A 15,101-nucleotide genomic window follows, 5' to 3' on the forward strand; every position below is an offset into this window, starting at 1 on the left:
CAAATAAAAGGATGAGAAACCTACATTAATCTGAGTTCCAGGATGGATAGTATACTGGGAGTTTTTTAAGGTTTGCCTTGACAGTGCAGGAAACAGGAGCATTTTCTTGAGGGAGATCTCTCTTCCCAGCAATTATCAAGCATCTGTTTCTCGGCCAGCCTTCTTGTGAGATGTAAGACTCTAAAATCATATCTCCTGGAGTTCTAAGAACGCTAGAAGGTAGTAATATTTCTGCCACTAGGAGGCCTGAATGCTGCTATAAATAAAGCAGCCAAGTGACCAGGCATAACACTATGAACATCAGCACAGGACTTCTCAACAGTAGGACACGTTCCACTATTTGGGATATCAGTAAAATCCCTGTTGCGCTCACCAGGCTTGTCCCCACTACCTGTGCAGTATGCAGCTGCAGGAAGATGAATCGCCATATAAAACATTACTAGCCTGAAAGTAGGTCTTCCACATGCACAATTTGAGTGTTTTGTGGATAGGGATGTGGGGGGAGAACTTTCACTCACTGGCCCCAGATCCAGCAGCTCAGCTCATATGCCTCAGAAACCAGCACCAGGACATCATACAGCTTTCCACACTGCCCCCAGCCTTCCATGGAGTCAGAGAAGCCCTTCCTCGGGTCTTCCAGGCCCTGGCTTCCTCTTACATGGTGTCATAACCCAATGATTTTTAGTGCCTTGGCACATTGGAATTTTCCCGCCACATGGAGCTTTCTTTGCACGGTGGATTTCTCAGCTGCAGAGAGAAATCCCCGGTGCGAAGAGTTCCCGCCACACGTATGTAAATTAGTGTCCCACTATTGGTCAATTCTAAATTATTGCTACGTGGCGGCTAGCAATTGGCTCGCTAGCCATACAAAAGGTTAGAGCAGTTTCCGCCCAAGTTGGAGGACTCCACAACCATCTCGTGGGGAACTCTGAGCGCACTGTAGAGCCTAGCAAACTCCATGTGTGTATTGGAGGAGGACAGAGAGGCCTGATCAGCTTTTAGCCACTCCCTGTCATAGTGGAAATTTGACGTATCCCCCGTGTGAAGCGCTCGTGGAGTCGTATATCGACGACTCATCTTGGTTCAGTGCGGTTCGGAAGAGATCTCACTTGTGTTTGTTTGTGTGCAACTGCAACTCAAGCAAGTTTCCTCCCTGCACTGTGACCATCGGAAGTGTAAGTAAAGCTTTCTTTATAAAACCAATACGCTTCCGTGCCTAACTTTACTCCGTCGTGGAAAAACCCCACCTGACGGACGGGGCTACTGGCCATAGCCTTAGACCGACCCTTGGTCCAGACACATGGCACCCAAAAACAGGGTTTTTTTGCTGTGACATAAGTCTTACAATCCTTGTGGCAAGGAACATGGATGGTCATAACACTTTTATGGCATGCCCCTGGCTTGCATGTTCTTTATATGCCACATGATACAGAACAACTACTTTAGAAACATTCCAGAAATTTAAAACATATTGATACAACTTTCTATAACCCTCCCTTTGTGAAACCAGATAGTTTAGTCATCATTAAAATTCAGCTCCATAAGGAGAGGGATAGATACCCAATATATATAGAAACCTTTAAAACTACCTATAATGACTTTTTAATGCATAATAATGTGAAGTTTTTAAAACCAAATCTCTTAGGATCCATTTGACAAGAACCACATACCTTATTAACTATGGAAAAGAAAGAGACCCAGATCTATGCTAGCCGGACAGGCCATCTGATGTAAATGTGAAAACTCCTTGATGGACTGGAAGGATCAATTAAATTCTAACCACTATTTGTCTTGAGGGCTAGGGACCCTATTTAGAGATCCTGGCCCAACTGGGCTAGGCACCATATAAATTAATAACTAAAAAGGGGATCGCTGCCCTTGGGACATTCCAAAATAAATACAAGACCAGAGGCAGCAGAAAGACAGAGATGGGCAGGTAGAGAGCACAAGGGAACAATGAGACAATATTGACTAATAAGGTGACCAGCAGTCACAGCTCTACCAGTGTCAAGGATTCAAGGTAGAGGAGGGTTTTAAGGAGGAAGATGAAGAAGGGTAATGAGAGCACTTTGGGATTATCTCCAGGGAACTACTTCTATTCACAGTGGAAAACATGAAACAAAGCATGAAGTTCTGTGCTAGGAGGTTTATACAATGGGCAAGGAAAGATGGTATTCCTAGCAGAGCAGAGGCAGAAGTCAATATTTCATTTGTGTCTTGGAGAGGGGAGGTGGGGTGGGGAAACCCCGTGAAGGGACTTAAAAAGGAAAGATACGTTGCCCGTGTTTGACATGGTGGAGGAGGGGGAGTCAGTAGAGAGAAGGATAACACAGTGAGGTGATGAACCAGGAAAATGATCTTTTTCCCAGTGTGCTGAAGGTTATATGTGGTATACCTCAAACCTGGGAACTCTTGGATTAAATCTTCTTGAGAACTAAATAGCTATGTGGCTCCCTTAACTCAACCAACACTGGGCAATGCTCAAATATGGCTCCCACTTGAATACAAAGAGAAAGAATTAGATGGAAGTGCAGACTGAACATCTGATACAGCAGGAAGATCAAATGTTTAATCAGAATTGCATCTTGCAGTGAAATGGCCCCTCAGAAGTTAGCAGATTGTAAATACATAACTTAATTAAAAGAAAAAAAATAGGTCATATTTTCCTCACACATCTGTGGCACATCCATACTCAATATTGACAATAACAGAAGAGAAAGGCCAGAAACATAATAATACTGGAAATAAATCACATTATCTCTCATTCTCTGGGGTTCTGTTCCTCCTCCATCTTTTCCTGGCAGTGCTTTGCTTTCTTTCTCCTTCTGCTTCTGCAAGTGATGTGCCAAAGCCACAAAATATAGATCTGGGTTTCAAACATCCTAAAGTGGTTTAGCTCTGGAGCATTTTGGCTCAGCCCACAGAGCCTAGACAGGAAGTCTGGAGCAGAATCTAAATAGCTCCCCAAGTCATAGCATCTGGACAGAGTCCAATTCTTAACTTCTCTATGTCTCCCCATCCTTCTTTTTCTGTCTCCATCTCCCTCTTTCCCTGCTTCACACCATGCCTATTTTCCTGGCCACTGACTTATAGTAGATGATTCGTTTCACAGTATTTTTTACCTGGAGCAAGTTTCTTCACTGGCAGTCATGAGACCTCTTCTATCCCTTTTCCAATAATTTCACAGTCAAGGCCAAAGGCCTATTCAAACCTGCAGGACTGCATTCAAACCTGCATCAATAAATTAAGTGACTGTGGCATTGATGCCTGCACAGTTGGATGGGTAAAAAACTGGCTGATGGGGCGCACCCAGAGAATAGTGGTGGATGGGTTGTACTCAACCTGGCGGGATGTGAGCAGCGGGGTACCCCAGGGCTTGGTCCTCAGGCCTGCACTGTTTAACATCTTCATCAGCGACTTGGACGAGGGGGTGGAAAGCACACTGTCCAAGTTTGCTGATGACACTAAGATGTAGGGCGAGGTGGACACACTTGAAGGGAGAGAGAGGCTGCAACTAGATTTAGACAGACTACAAAAGTGGGCAGATGAGAACAGGATGAGGTTCAACATAGACAAATGCAGGGTGCTGCACCTTGGGAGAAGGAATCCACAGCATACACAGCATTAGTGACCCCAAGATGAACATGAGCCGCCAATGCCAGACTGCAGCCAGCAAGGCCAGCCACACCTTGTCATGCATCCAAAGGTGCATCTCAAGCCGGTCCAGAGAGGAGATACTCCCCCTCTATGCGACTTTGGTCAGACCGCAGTTGGAGTACTGCGTCCAGTACTGGGCGCCACACTTCAAAAGGGATGTGGCCAGCCTGGAGAGAGTTCAGAGGAGGGCCACCTGCTTTGTGAGAGGGCAGCAGGACAGGCCCTATGAGGAGAGACTGAGGGACCTGAACCTGTCCAGCCTTGGCAAGAGGGGGCTGAGGGGGACCTGGTGGCTGCCTACAAACTCATCAGGGGAGATCAACAGCAAATAGGTAGAGCCCTTTTCTCCCCAGCACCACCTGGGGTGACAAGGAACAATGGTCATAAGCTGATGGAGAATAGGTTTAAGTTAGAGATCAGAAGGCAATATTTTACAGTTAGGAATGCCAAAATCTGGAACCAACTTCACCAGGAAGTGGTCCTCGCCCCTAGCTTGGGCAAATTCAAGAGGAGGTTGGATGATCACCTGTCTGGGGTCTTGTGAACCCGGCATTCATTCCTGCCTGTGGCAGGGGGTCAGGCTAGATGATCTGTTCAGGTCCCTCCTGACCCTAGCTAGTATGAAACTATGAGACTGTTGGGCCAGCATGGCTAAAAGGAACCAGCTGCTGGAACCAGTGGCACACAAAGCATTGATGCAGCCAGTGTCACATCTGGCCACTTTTGCCTCCCCAGCTCCAATGACCAGGTACACACATGTGGGTCAGCTAGGGCAGCCTTGGCAAGGGTCTAGAGCAAAGTTCGAACTCTGGCCTCAGGTCGCAAGATGCTTTCACCACTTTGCTACCATATCTGTAAACAGCACAACATATTGCTTAAAATCCCACATCTGGGGCCTGCTCCTGCTCCTCCTGCTCCAATAGGAGTTTCCCTCTTCATCTAAATGGACACAGCTGACCATAAATAAGACCAGGAAAGAAGTCCCCCTCTCCTCAAAGAAGAAGCACAAGGAGGAAGAACAGTAAAATGGATCCTACTTCACCTTCCACTGATAAATCTTTAAGGAATGGCTTGTCAGGATGCTTCAATGTTTTCTTAGCTACCTGCCCTGTAGGGTCAGGCTAATGACAGGACTATTCTCTTTTTAAGGCTGCCAAGTTCTGTGGAGTCAAAGGAGCAATTAGTTACTGAGCAGGCTGGGTGATTTCACACTCACTGTGTCCTACACCCTGTCCAGCTCTGCTGTCTTTAAACCTGGAGAAAATACCTTCTTCCCCCACTAACGTGGGCAGAGAGCTGGTGCCTACAAATGCAGGGAGTCATATTCAGTCAGTCACATTGCCACCTGCCTCCTCCTTCAAAGAAAAAAGGTTGGAAGGGGATTCAGCAAGTTTCAAAGGGTTTTCATGGGCTTATTTAAACAGAAGAGTTTTTAAATGGAGATGTGTTTCCTTTGCTCTGATGGGGCACATTGCCAGCAGTAGGAAATATAGCTGTTAGATGAAGATAGCAACTAAATGCAACTACAGGGTCAAGAGTATGCTGCTCCAACAGACATCATTTAAAGAGTTAGAGAATAGTCAGTTCTCTGAGCCAATCTGGCTTCCCCCCTTTTACAGACTAAAAGTAGAATTTTAGTGCATTTCAAGGGCTTTCTGACATTACTCATCATGTGAACTTACCCCTTTGTTGCAGCTGTTTGAGGTGTTGTTGATATATCCTCTGCCTGCTATGGAGGGGAGCAATGCAAGGGTTGCAAGTTACCTTCCTGGGCCACTTACCTGTTGGGGTGAGGTGTCTCCAGGTGATGACAGGCTCAGGTCTCCCATTTGCCATGCACACCAGGGTCACATTGCTGCCCTCATTCACGGTGATATCCGAGGAGATGTTGGAGATCTTTGGTGGAACTGTGAAGACAAAAGGTGGTTGGACCTTGTTATCTAGAGGTCTGAGGGACAAGGAGCCTGCCTCATATGCAGCACAGTCAACTAGAGTTAGCCACTGACCCCTTACACAGGCAGTGCTAATTATTTTAGATATATACAATATAATAACAATCACCACATCCCACCCCGATTATTCTTTAAAGCCCAGCAGAACCCTAAACACAGGGGACAAGTTACAGGCCTTTTCTAAGAAATGTGCAGTCTGAATAACCACACAAAACAATTCAGGCACAAAGTCCCCTAAGTGAGCTAGAAGTCATTCCTCTCCAAAAGCACAGAATGGACCCGAGCCATCGTTCTGAGGCACTGACAAAAATAAACTTCTTATTGGAGGTGAATAAGAGCAGAATTCGATCCGGTAATCTTAGGAGCCTTCTTTAGAGTAGTCATGTAAGACAGGAGATTTTCCAGGGAATGTTTGTTTGTGGGCTTCCTAATTTTTGTGTAGTATGACAGGGGCAGCATTTCTGGCTTACAATGGGAGGCCATTGCTGGTGGGATTCATTGAACAGATGGGTTTAAAACTGGGATTTGAAAGAAGGGATGGCCACCTGGAGCACCAAATGCAGGAGAGAGGTCTTATGCAGGAGATAGCTTGAGGGAGGTCTGAAAGGGAGAGGCGGGGTCTGATACAGAAGATAGTTTGGGGGCTTGACTGATGAGAAGCATGGGGGTGGGAGGGAAAGAGAAACAAAGAGGAGAAACAGGCACTGCTAGAGGGAAACTGGAAAGCACAGAGAAGAACCCAGTGGGGCCCAATGCCTCAAGAAGTATTTTGCATTAACTTAGGATATTGCCTTATCTAGTTCCTTTAATACCCAAGAGCTAAAATCCAATGGTGAGCAAATGGTACTGATGGGTTAAAAAACAGGTGCAGGCTGTAAAAACCACAGGACTTGCCTGGATGTAAGCATACTAAATGAGTAGAAAGTATGTATGGTGGAGGAGGGCACTGAGGAGGAAGACAGCAGTGAGAAACATGCAAGAACCCCAGGTGTGAGGAAGGATGGGCAGAAAAGACAGTTTACCACCACAGCCTCCTGCCTGCTGCTTTTCCTACTATTCCATTAGGAGTCAGATCTCCCCCATGGGCCACAAGCACCTGCTGATGCAAATAGCTTTGCACCACAGTCCCTATCTCCCCCAGTCTCAAGCCTTTAGCAGGCTGCTGTGTTACTCCATGTTCAGTAAGGGATGGGCATTCAAAGGGAACTTGTGAGCAACACACATGGCTGGCCCACAGCAGCACTAAAGCAAGGGTACAGCTCTGCAAGTCACAGCCCTTCAGACTCATTTCTGCATTCAAAACATCCCAGCTGGGCCCTTTGCAGCTCTGATTGCGTCTGTAGAGCCCAGAGGCACTGCACACATTTCCTAGCACACTCTGGGCACAGGCCCAGACCATGTATTAATTATTGTTACATCCCCTGAGCAGAGACAATCCATGCTGCTAAACCAGAGACTGCTTTATTGGTGCTGTAAACAACTACTCAAGATGAACTTGACACTAAATGAACTTGTTTCATTGCTGACCAAAGCAGCTGGACTGAAACCTGAGCACAGGAACCAGAGAAGGGAGCTACCTACCTACCTTAAAAAAACCAAACAACCTCTCCCTTACAGAGGATTAGAGTTAGTAGCAATCATTGAACTTCCACAGCATCTTTCACCCAGAAGGACTCAATGAGCTGTCTGCAAAAGTAAGTAATAGCCACGATTAGATAGGAGTGTGCAACCTAGGATAGGGGTAGTGGGGAAAAATAAGACAGGTTTAGCTAAGTCCATGGAGGAAAGCCCTTGTCTCTTGGGTGAAGTTACATGTTTCACTTAGACCACACTACATCTCTGGAATGTTAAAGCCGTGTTTAAAGTCAGAACATACTGTGAGTAGTTGCATGTTAAGACTTAACACCATTTCTTGCCTGCACAGTTCTGACTTGTCACTTGAGGACTGAAAAGCAGAGGCATGGCTAGGAGCCAGGACACCTGGACTCTATCCCTGCTCTGGGTTGGGGGAGGGAGAAGGCTGGGAGCGATGCAACCTGGGATGCTGGAGGCCTGCGAATTCCTCATTTTATCTCTGTAGAGTAGAATGAAGTTACCCTAACACAAACTAGGTTGCCAGGTGCAGTTAACCCTCTCCTGAAGTGGCATAACTTTGAGACTCTCAGAGCGCACTTAGCATGAGTAAACATAAGAATTATGGCTGTGCGACGCTTCGGGTGCTGATTCGATTTGGAGTTGATTCGGCCTGATTCGGAGGCCGAATCTCTGAATTTGAATCGAATGAGGAGACCAATTAAAAGGTCTGAATCGATTTGAAGCTCTCCGAATTAATTAAAAAAGATTCAGAGAGCTTTGGAGATTCAGGCAGTCCCCTCCTGCTGCCACAGGGAGCGGGACCTGGACTCCATGCTAATAAATAGGGGGCAGAGGAGGGGGGGCTGGAGGAGTGGGGAAGGGGCCATGGGGGGACCCCCACCAGGCCCCATCCCCTGCCTGCTCCCCCAGCCCCCCTGAGTGCCCCCCAACCCCCACCTGCTCTCCCAGCCCCACCATGGCTGCCCTGCCCGCCCCAGCTCCTGGCTCTTAAAAAAAATTAAAAAAAAAAATTAAAAAATTCAAAAGCCCTGGGGCCAAGCCCCCCATGCAGCATGGGGCAGTGGGGGGCAGCAGGGATCATGCCCCTGCCTGGCAGTAGCTGGTGAGTACTGGGCTTTTTTTTCAAAGACCTGGGGCCAGGCGGGGCAGCCATTGACAGGGCTGAGAGAGTGGGCAGAGGATGGGGCCAATTCAGAGATTCGGCTGATTCAGCGGCAGCTGAATCTCTGAATCAGATTTGGCTGAATCGATTCAGGACAGTGATTCAGATCACCAAATTGAATCACTGCCCCCTGAATCAGCTGAATCCGAAGCGAATGCTAGCCACTTCGCACAGGCCTAATGGGAATGCTTACATTTTAAGTGCTCTTAGTATGACCTAAGTATAACAGGTAACTACACCCTTATAAGTTGTCATGGCATCATTAAGGTCTCTAAAGGTTGACAGGACTAGGACTTAGCTTCAGGAGATTCCTAAAGATCCTCCAAAGAGGTAGTTTAAATCATCCACTGATGAAATCTGAAGGGCTGAGATGACCCTGTTGGGATTTGAATGTGTGACTCCAGGTATTTAGTATCTGCTGCTTAGGCCTCTAAGGTTTCCCCTGAGGCAGTACAGGCTGTTCCAATTTTTCCTTTCTCACATTAATGTCTCACATCCCTGCTTCATACTCAAGAGGATACGGGGGAGTTTGGTAAAAAGGAATCATCTAATTTTTTTTTTCATTCTCAGCTTCAGAATTTGTGTGTAGTGAGGAATGAAACAAGATCATTTTCTGCTTTGCTTACCACAGAGTAAACAGACAGACGCTCCCCACCCCCATCACTGGCAGCAGGAATGGATGGGCATTTGGAGGCAGCTTTGGACAAGGAGGAGGGAAGGCTCTCCAGAAGGGGCAGCTCACTCCCACCTGGTCCTACCACATTCTTAAGAACAGGCCATGATGCCTCCATTTCCATTCTCTAGGCACCAAACTCATGGCCAGTGTTTTGGAGTCAGGTCAAGCTGAACAGACAGCACAGCACCTCCTTTCTGCACCAGGCTGGTGTCTAAAAGACTTTTTTTTTTGGTGTTCTCTTGTCATAACCTTTCTGGTGCTCTCCTGAAGTGCTCTGCACCAAGGGTAGCATTGTTAGATAGGATTACAGTAAAAATGAAGGCTGCTCTCAATCATGCGTGAGCTCTCAGCTGAAGTCGAAGGAGGTGCAAGCACAGAAATGAAATCTCAATGCAGTCAGGGGCATTTTAAGGGGGCAAATAATAGTGCATTTACCTATACAGACAGGACCCCCTGTTTTCAAGAATTTCAAAGTCACAGAATTACCATTCCATGCATAATTTGAACCTAAAATCTGAGCAGTGATCAACTGCACCACGAGTCAAGTAAAAAGCCTAGAGCATAATGCATACCTGAGCCTGCTAGTAGCTGGAAAAAATAGTTCTGAAAGCTACATTTTGGAGACCCTCAGCATCTATTGGCCACAGAATATGGCAGCTTGCTGTGGTCAGACATGCACCACTTCATTACCACAGGAGGTGGTGGAGGCAGATAGCATAGCAATGTTCAAGGAGGGACTACACAAATCCATGGATGATAGTAGCTATTGAACAGAATAGTTGGAGATGTTCCCTCTGGCATCTCTAAACCAATTATGGTGGATGCCAGGAAGGGTATTGAATAGGGGACAGATCACACTAGAGATATCTGGTTCAGTGCTCTCCCTCCATAGCATCCACTTCTACCTAAGTTGGAGACAGAAACTGGGTTAGATGGACCATTGGTCTGACTGAGTATAGTACTTATATTTTTCTCTTGCCTCCCTACCCTGCTAGGATCTGCCTACTGCTCTGCAGCATTCACCACAAAGGGAGTTATTGGGACTGCTGTGCTTGCTTTCAGCATTTTTTTCTCTGGAGCCAACTTGAGCAGCATGTAGGGAGGAAGCCAAGAAGCTGGGTAGTTAGGACTGCAGGCTGATGGAAATAGCTTTCTGGAGAACAGCAAAGCAGCCTGGGGCAGAAGATCCAGGGAGATGAGGTGTCTTCAAATAGCTGTCCCCTCCCCTAGAACATGTGGAGAAGAAAGGGGATACCTGAGCTGTACCACCTAGTCAACAACCTGGAGCCAAGGCTTGGGGGAAAGCAAGTCAGGTTGCCTACAAAGGACCCACGTTATCAAAAATAAATCCCTAAGCAATTTTACATCGCATGAGTATATCCAGCTATGGCCCACAGTTTTGTGCTGGGGCAGGGGGGAGGGAAGAGGAGTAGTGCCCTGGGGCAGACTGCATTTTTGTGGTTGGGGAACGGAGGGGTTACTGCCACGGCACTGAGGGACCACCACTACAGAACTTGGCCCCACTGTGCTGTGGAGTACATGAAACCTAGCATTCCAAAATGATGGATTAGGTAGAGACCCATTTCATCCTCCTCTTCCTAGCAACTCCATCTGGGATGTAGCACTACAGCTGCCTAGCAGTGCAAAACTAGAACTACCCACAACTACACCACTGACACCAAGAAGAAGACTTGTAGGGAGCCAGAAAACAACTACCCCATTTGGAAATGAGGTGGGATGCAGGACCTCTTATCCTGATGTCACTGGGGGGAAAAAATGTCATGAGTGAACACAGTTGAGGCCTTGGTTATATGCCTCTTGGCCCCTCTAGCACGTGACCTCGCATTGACTCAGGAGGAAGAACACAGCATACTGAATGATTCTCTTCAATGCGCTGAATTGGGGAGGGTTTTTGATTAGCTTCAAAGATGTGACAGAATCATTGTTCAAATTAGCCCAGCTGCAGGCAGGGAGAGAAGTGGCAGTTCAGTTTTAGAAATATAACTTGCTACTCTCATTAAAAGGAGGATAGGGGTGTGAGGCTAGTGCTATCAGACAGGTACATAATCCCACTGGGGTCAGAGTTTAAGATCTCTGACTGACCAGACCATGCTAAAGAGGACACTGATCGATGGACTTCAACCTGGAGAGGTGAGTGGGGGACTGTAACAGAGCCAGAAGGTTCCTGTTACTTGAGGACATAAAGAGTAGCAGGCTGAGCTAATCAGAAGGAAACTGGTCAGCCAGGGGGAAAGACAGAGGCTAGAAATGCTTCTTGCAGAGCTCGTTACTCTGCAATAGTCCAGCAGGGCAAAGCCTTGCCTGGGGAAGCAGGGGCCCTGCTGCAGTAGTTAGACCAGCAGCAGTAGGCTGCACTGGAAGCCAGATAGCCAGTCTAATTAGAAAACAAGGTTGGGTAACTGGGGGAGTCACCTGATCAGAAAGGAGAGGGCCCAAGAGGCATATAAGCTCAGGGACTGAGCCAGGGCAGTCAGTCTGACTCTGCAGGTTGCAGAGGAAAGAGCTCTTTGGGGAGTGGGCTGTAGCTGGACAACTGGCTGGGATCCTGTTATCCCTGAGAGCTGCAAACAAGGGACTGAGGGCCTGCAGGGAGCTGGGAACCAGGATGAGGAAGATTTTGTTATAGAGCCAATAGGCACTGAGCTGTGTTACAGCCAGCGGAGCTTAGCGTTTGGTTTATCGCTGGTGTGCTTATGCTTCCATTTAAGTTTAAACCTATGGCTTGAGTTTAGGACTAGTAGAGGTAAGAGGAGGTCCTAGAGTGCCAAAGAGGCACACAAGGCTGGAGTTTGCTGGATCAGGGTACAAGCTGCAGTTTAACCCAAGGGGGCAAGATATAGGGCTGGGGGCCCACCAGTAGAGAGAGCTATACAGAGACAGGGCCAAGGGGTCAGCACCTGTGAGAGACACAGCAAGGGTTGAGGACCTGCAGCCGAAGAGGGGCAGAGATGGCTAGAAAGCCCCAGTCAAGAGAGGGGCCAAGACTAGGGCCAGAAGCCCACAGCCCAAGAGGGACAAAGATAAGAGCCCAAACAGGGGCTGGAGCCTAAGAAGCCAAGCCCAGTGCAGTGGGTCTAGGCTAAAGGGACCAGCTGAAGCAGAAAGGCAAAGGCCAGGAAGGTTGAGGCTGCAACAAAGGAGTGGAGGCCTAAGATGGCCTGGTGGTATGTTGGGGCAAAGTACCCACCTAAGTGATGACTAGGGATACCTGCAAGGCACGGGTATGATGATAGGGAAGGTCAGAGGCCATGCATAGCCCATAAGGTGACTGGTGCCCTAGAGACACATACAGGCCAGGAGGGCCTACCTAACATGAGATCTAGGTTGGGATTAGCAGGGTCTGAGAGTGATCCACTAGTAGAAGAAGGACTGAAGCTTGCTCTAGGACTCTTGGGCAGCTTCCCTTCCAAGAACTAAGTAAGAACATCAAGACATGGCAGGCAGGAGAAAAGGGAGAGTACCTTAGAGCCAGAGCAGGGCAGGGGGCATCAAAGCCACCCCTGGAGGACTGGTCTGGTCTTGGAATATCTTTCCAAGCCACCCCTCACAGCCACCCCTTTGGAATATCTTTCAAAGTTCAGCCCCTGAAGCTAATTCAGGATAGACACAGATAGATTTCATAAGGACCTAACCACAGCCTCCCTATACTGATTGTAAGGTTCAAAGTAATGTGAGGTCTTCAAGGATATGAAAAAAAGGAAAAAAAGAGGAAAAATTTTGGGGAGGGGGGGTGATAGAAGATCTAAGCTTGTCCTCCAGAGAGGTAACACAAGAACTGGGAGGAGCAGGAGGAGGAAGAAGAGGAGGAGGTATTAAATATAGCAGATATGCCATGTTTTGGGTCCTTACCTTAAACTCAACGGGCTGCCCCTTTCTATCCACACAATAGTGTCACAACCCAAGGGTGTGATTTTGTGTGTGTGTGCTTCGGCACTGCTAAATTATTTCCCACCATGAGGAGCTTTCTTTGCAGGGTGCATTTCTCAGTTGAAAAGAGAAAACCCCGGTGCAAAGGAGTTCCCACCACCCGCATGCAAATTTGTGTCCCACTATTTGCCAGTTCTAAATTATTCCCACGTGGCGGCTAGCGATTGGCTTGCTAGCCGTATAAGAGGCTTGAGCGGTTTCCGCCCAAGTTGGAGGACTCCACAACCATCTCGTGGAGGAGGAGGACTTCATGTCTCATGAAGAACTCTAAGCGCTGCGGAGCCTAACGGACCCAGCGTGTGCCTTAAGAAGGCTATAGGGGTCTGATCAACCTCTAGCCTCTCCCCGTCACCGAGCGCGATCCCTCGACGAACCCCTTCCCTGCGCGCTTGTTCCATGGAGCCTAGCAAACTCCGTGTGTGTATGTATCCAGAGCTCTTCTCCGAGTTATTTTCTCCGGTTGATTCGACGGGCTCGTGGTTTTAGAGCTTTCAGCTGGATTGGGCTAGAGTTTGCGAGGTTAGAACTCTTGTCCGCTCTTCTTTCCTATCTGTAACTGCAACTCAAGCAAGTTTTCCTTCCTGCACCGCGACCATCTACGGTGTAAGTAAAATAATCTTTAATCAACCGTTACGCGTCGGTGCCTAATTCTAGTCCACCGGCCTGCATTCCCCGACCTGCGTGCCAGGGCTGCTGGCCACAGCCCGCCGCGCGCCCCCAAAGGCCTCAGACCGCTCCCGGCCCGCACAAATAGGACAAACAAAAATCTGTTTTGGACTAACCTAAGATAGGAACACATGATGGAGCAACAAGTCATAAGTGTGGCTCTGGCACAACTGTGCAAAAGCTAGTTGGAGTAGTATAGCAGGGGATCTCAAAAACTTATAACAGGGCTCAGCCATGGAGCTGTATTGAGGAATTCTGCACTGTGCCTGTCTGGTTTTTGCCAGAGCTATTGTTTCATCTTCATTTTCTAAGCACCAAAATAAACCCTGGAAATAAAAATAGGTCTCGCCTACCAAGCAATCTAAATGCCCAGGAGGAGAAAGCTGTAACCAGATGGTCACATCTGGCTGCCACTTCTCAGATGAGGTGTGGAGAGAGGGAGAGAGGAATGCTAATACTGGAATCCAACTGGGAACATTGCTGCTGGTTTCTTCCAGCTGCTGTCTTAGCCTGGGGATAGGGCTGAAGGGGTGGGGAAAAAATTTCACAGCTAGCCCAGAGCTGAAAACATGGTTTGGTTTGACATGTTCAGAATCCAAAGCCACACAGTGCTAAAAGCTACTGGATCTTAGTGCACAAGCTGATTTCACACAAGTAAAAGTTGGAAACTTTTTAATTCCAAGGGTGTCAAGCCAGTGTGTTAAAACATCAAAGGTGTTACCACCCACGACGGCTTCCTTTGTACCCCTTGCTTTCTTGGCGCCTGTCACTTTTTCATATGTAGCTTTTTAAGACAGTCTTAAAATGAGATACTCTAACCTTAATTTTCACACGTGGTTTGCATTACAGTTTCTCAGTTCTGGGGTGGCTGGAAGCAGGGAGACTGAGAATGCCTCTCTGCCCCAAGGACCTCTGGGTGTTTAAGCCTGCCCTCACCTAGCCTTTTCCCAGTGACTCTCATATATTAGCATGTTTGCTGGGCACGAAACAGAATTCAGGCTGGGTTGTTTTGAAGCTGTGAGCATTGTCAAAGCTACACAAATATACGAATCCCATGACAGGGAGAGAAACAATCAGCTTTCTGAGGGACCAAGTCAAGGAGAGAAGAGGAGCTTTTTTCTTACTTGAACTTGGAGGGAGCTCTCTCATGGCAAGGTGGGGACTCCTGCCAAACACTTTCTGTGGCTAGAGAACTGAAAAGGCATGGCCAGTGTCTCAAACAAGACCTCTTTGGGATTTTCAGAGCAGAAAGTTGGTGAGGAGGCCACCGCAGAGCGCTGGACACCTTTGCCAAGCAAATCTAGATTGGCACAGGACCGTGCCTTCCTCTTTTCCACCATGAGCATATCACAGAACAATCCAAGTCCTACTTTGCATGCAGTGAAGCAGGGCTGAGTAGGCAGAATAACACATCTGGGAAAAGCGGTCACCATAAAAGTTTATA

General features: G+C 47.7%; 1 protein-coding gene across 4 annotated transcripts in view; it reads right to left on the minus strand.

The window, feature by feature from the left end:
* LSAMP (limbic system associated membrane protein) overlaps positions 1-15,101 on the minus strand; it is a 1,444,497-nt gene that overhangs the window by 175,973 nt on the left and 1,253,423 nt on the right. For all 4 annotated transcript variants that reach the window (XM_019476221.2, XM_059720473.1, XM_019476222.2 and 1 more), the window contains one exon: positions 5,439-5,564. In XM_019476221.2, the coding sequence (XP_019331766.1) occupies positions 5,439-5,564 (126 nt within the window). The remainder of the gene's footprint in view (positions 1-5,438; positions 5,565-15,101) is intronic.

The sequence above is a fragment of the Alligator mississippiensis genome, chromosome 1, assembly GCF_030867095.1.
Source record: "Alligator mississippiensis isolate rAllMis1 chromosome 1, rAllMis1, whole genome shotgun sequence".
NCBI lineage: Eukaryota > Metazoa > Chordata > Crocodylia > Alligatoridae > Alligator > Alligator mississippiensis.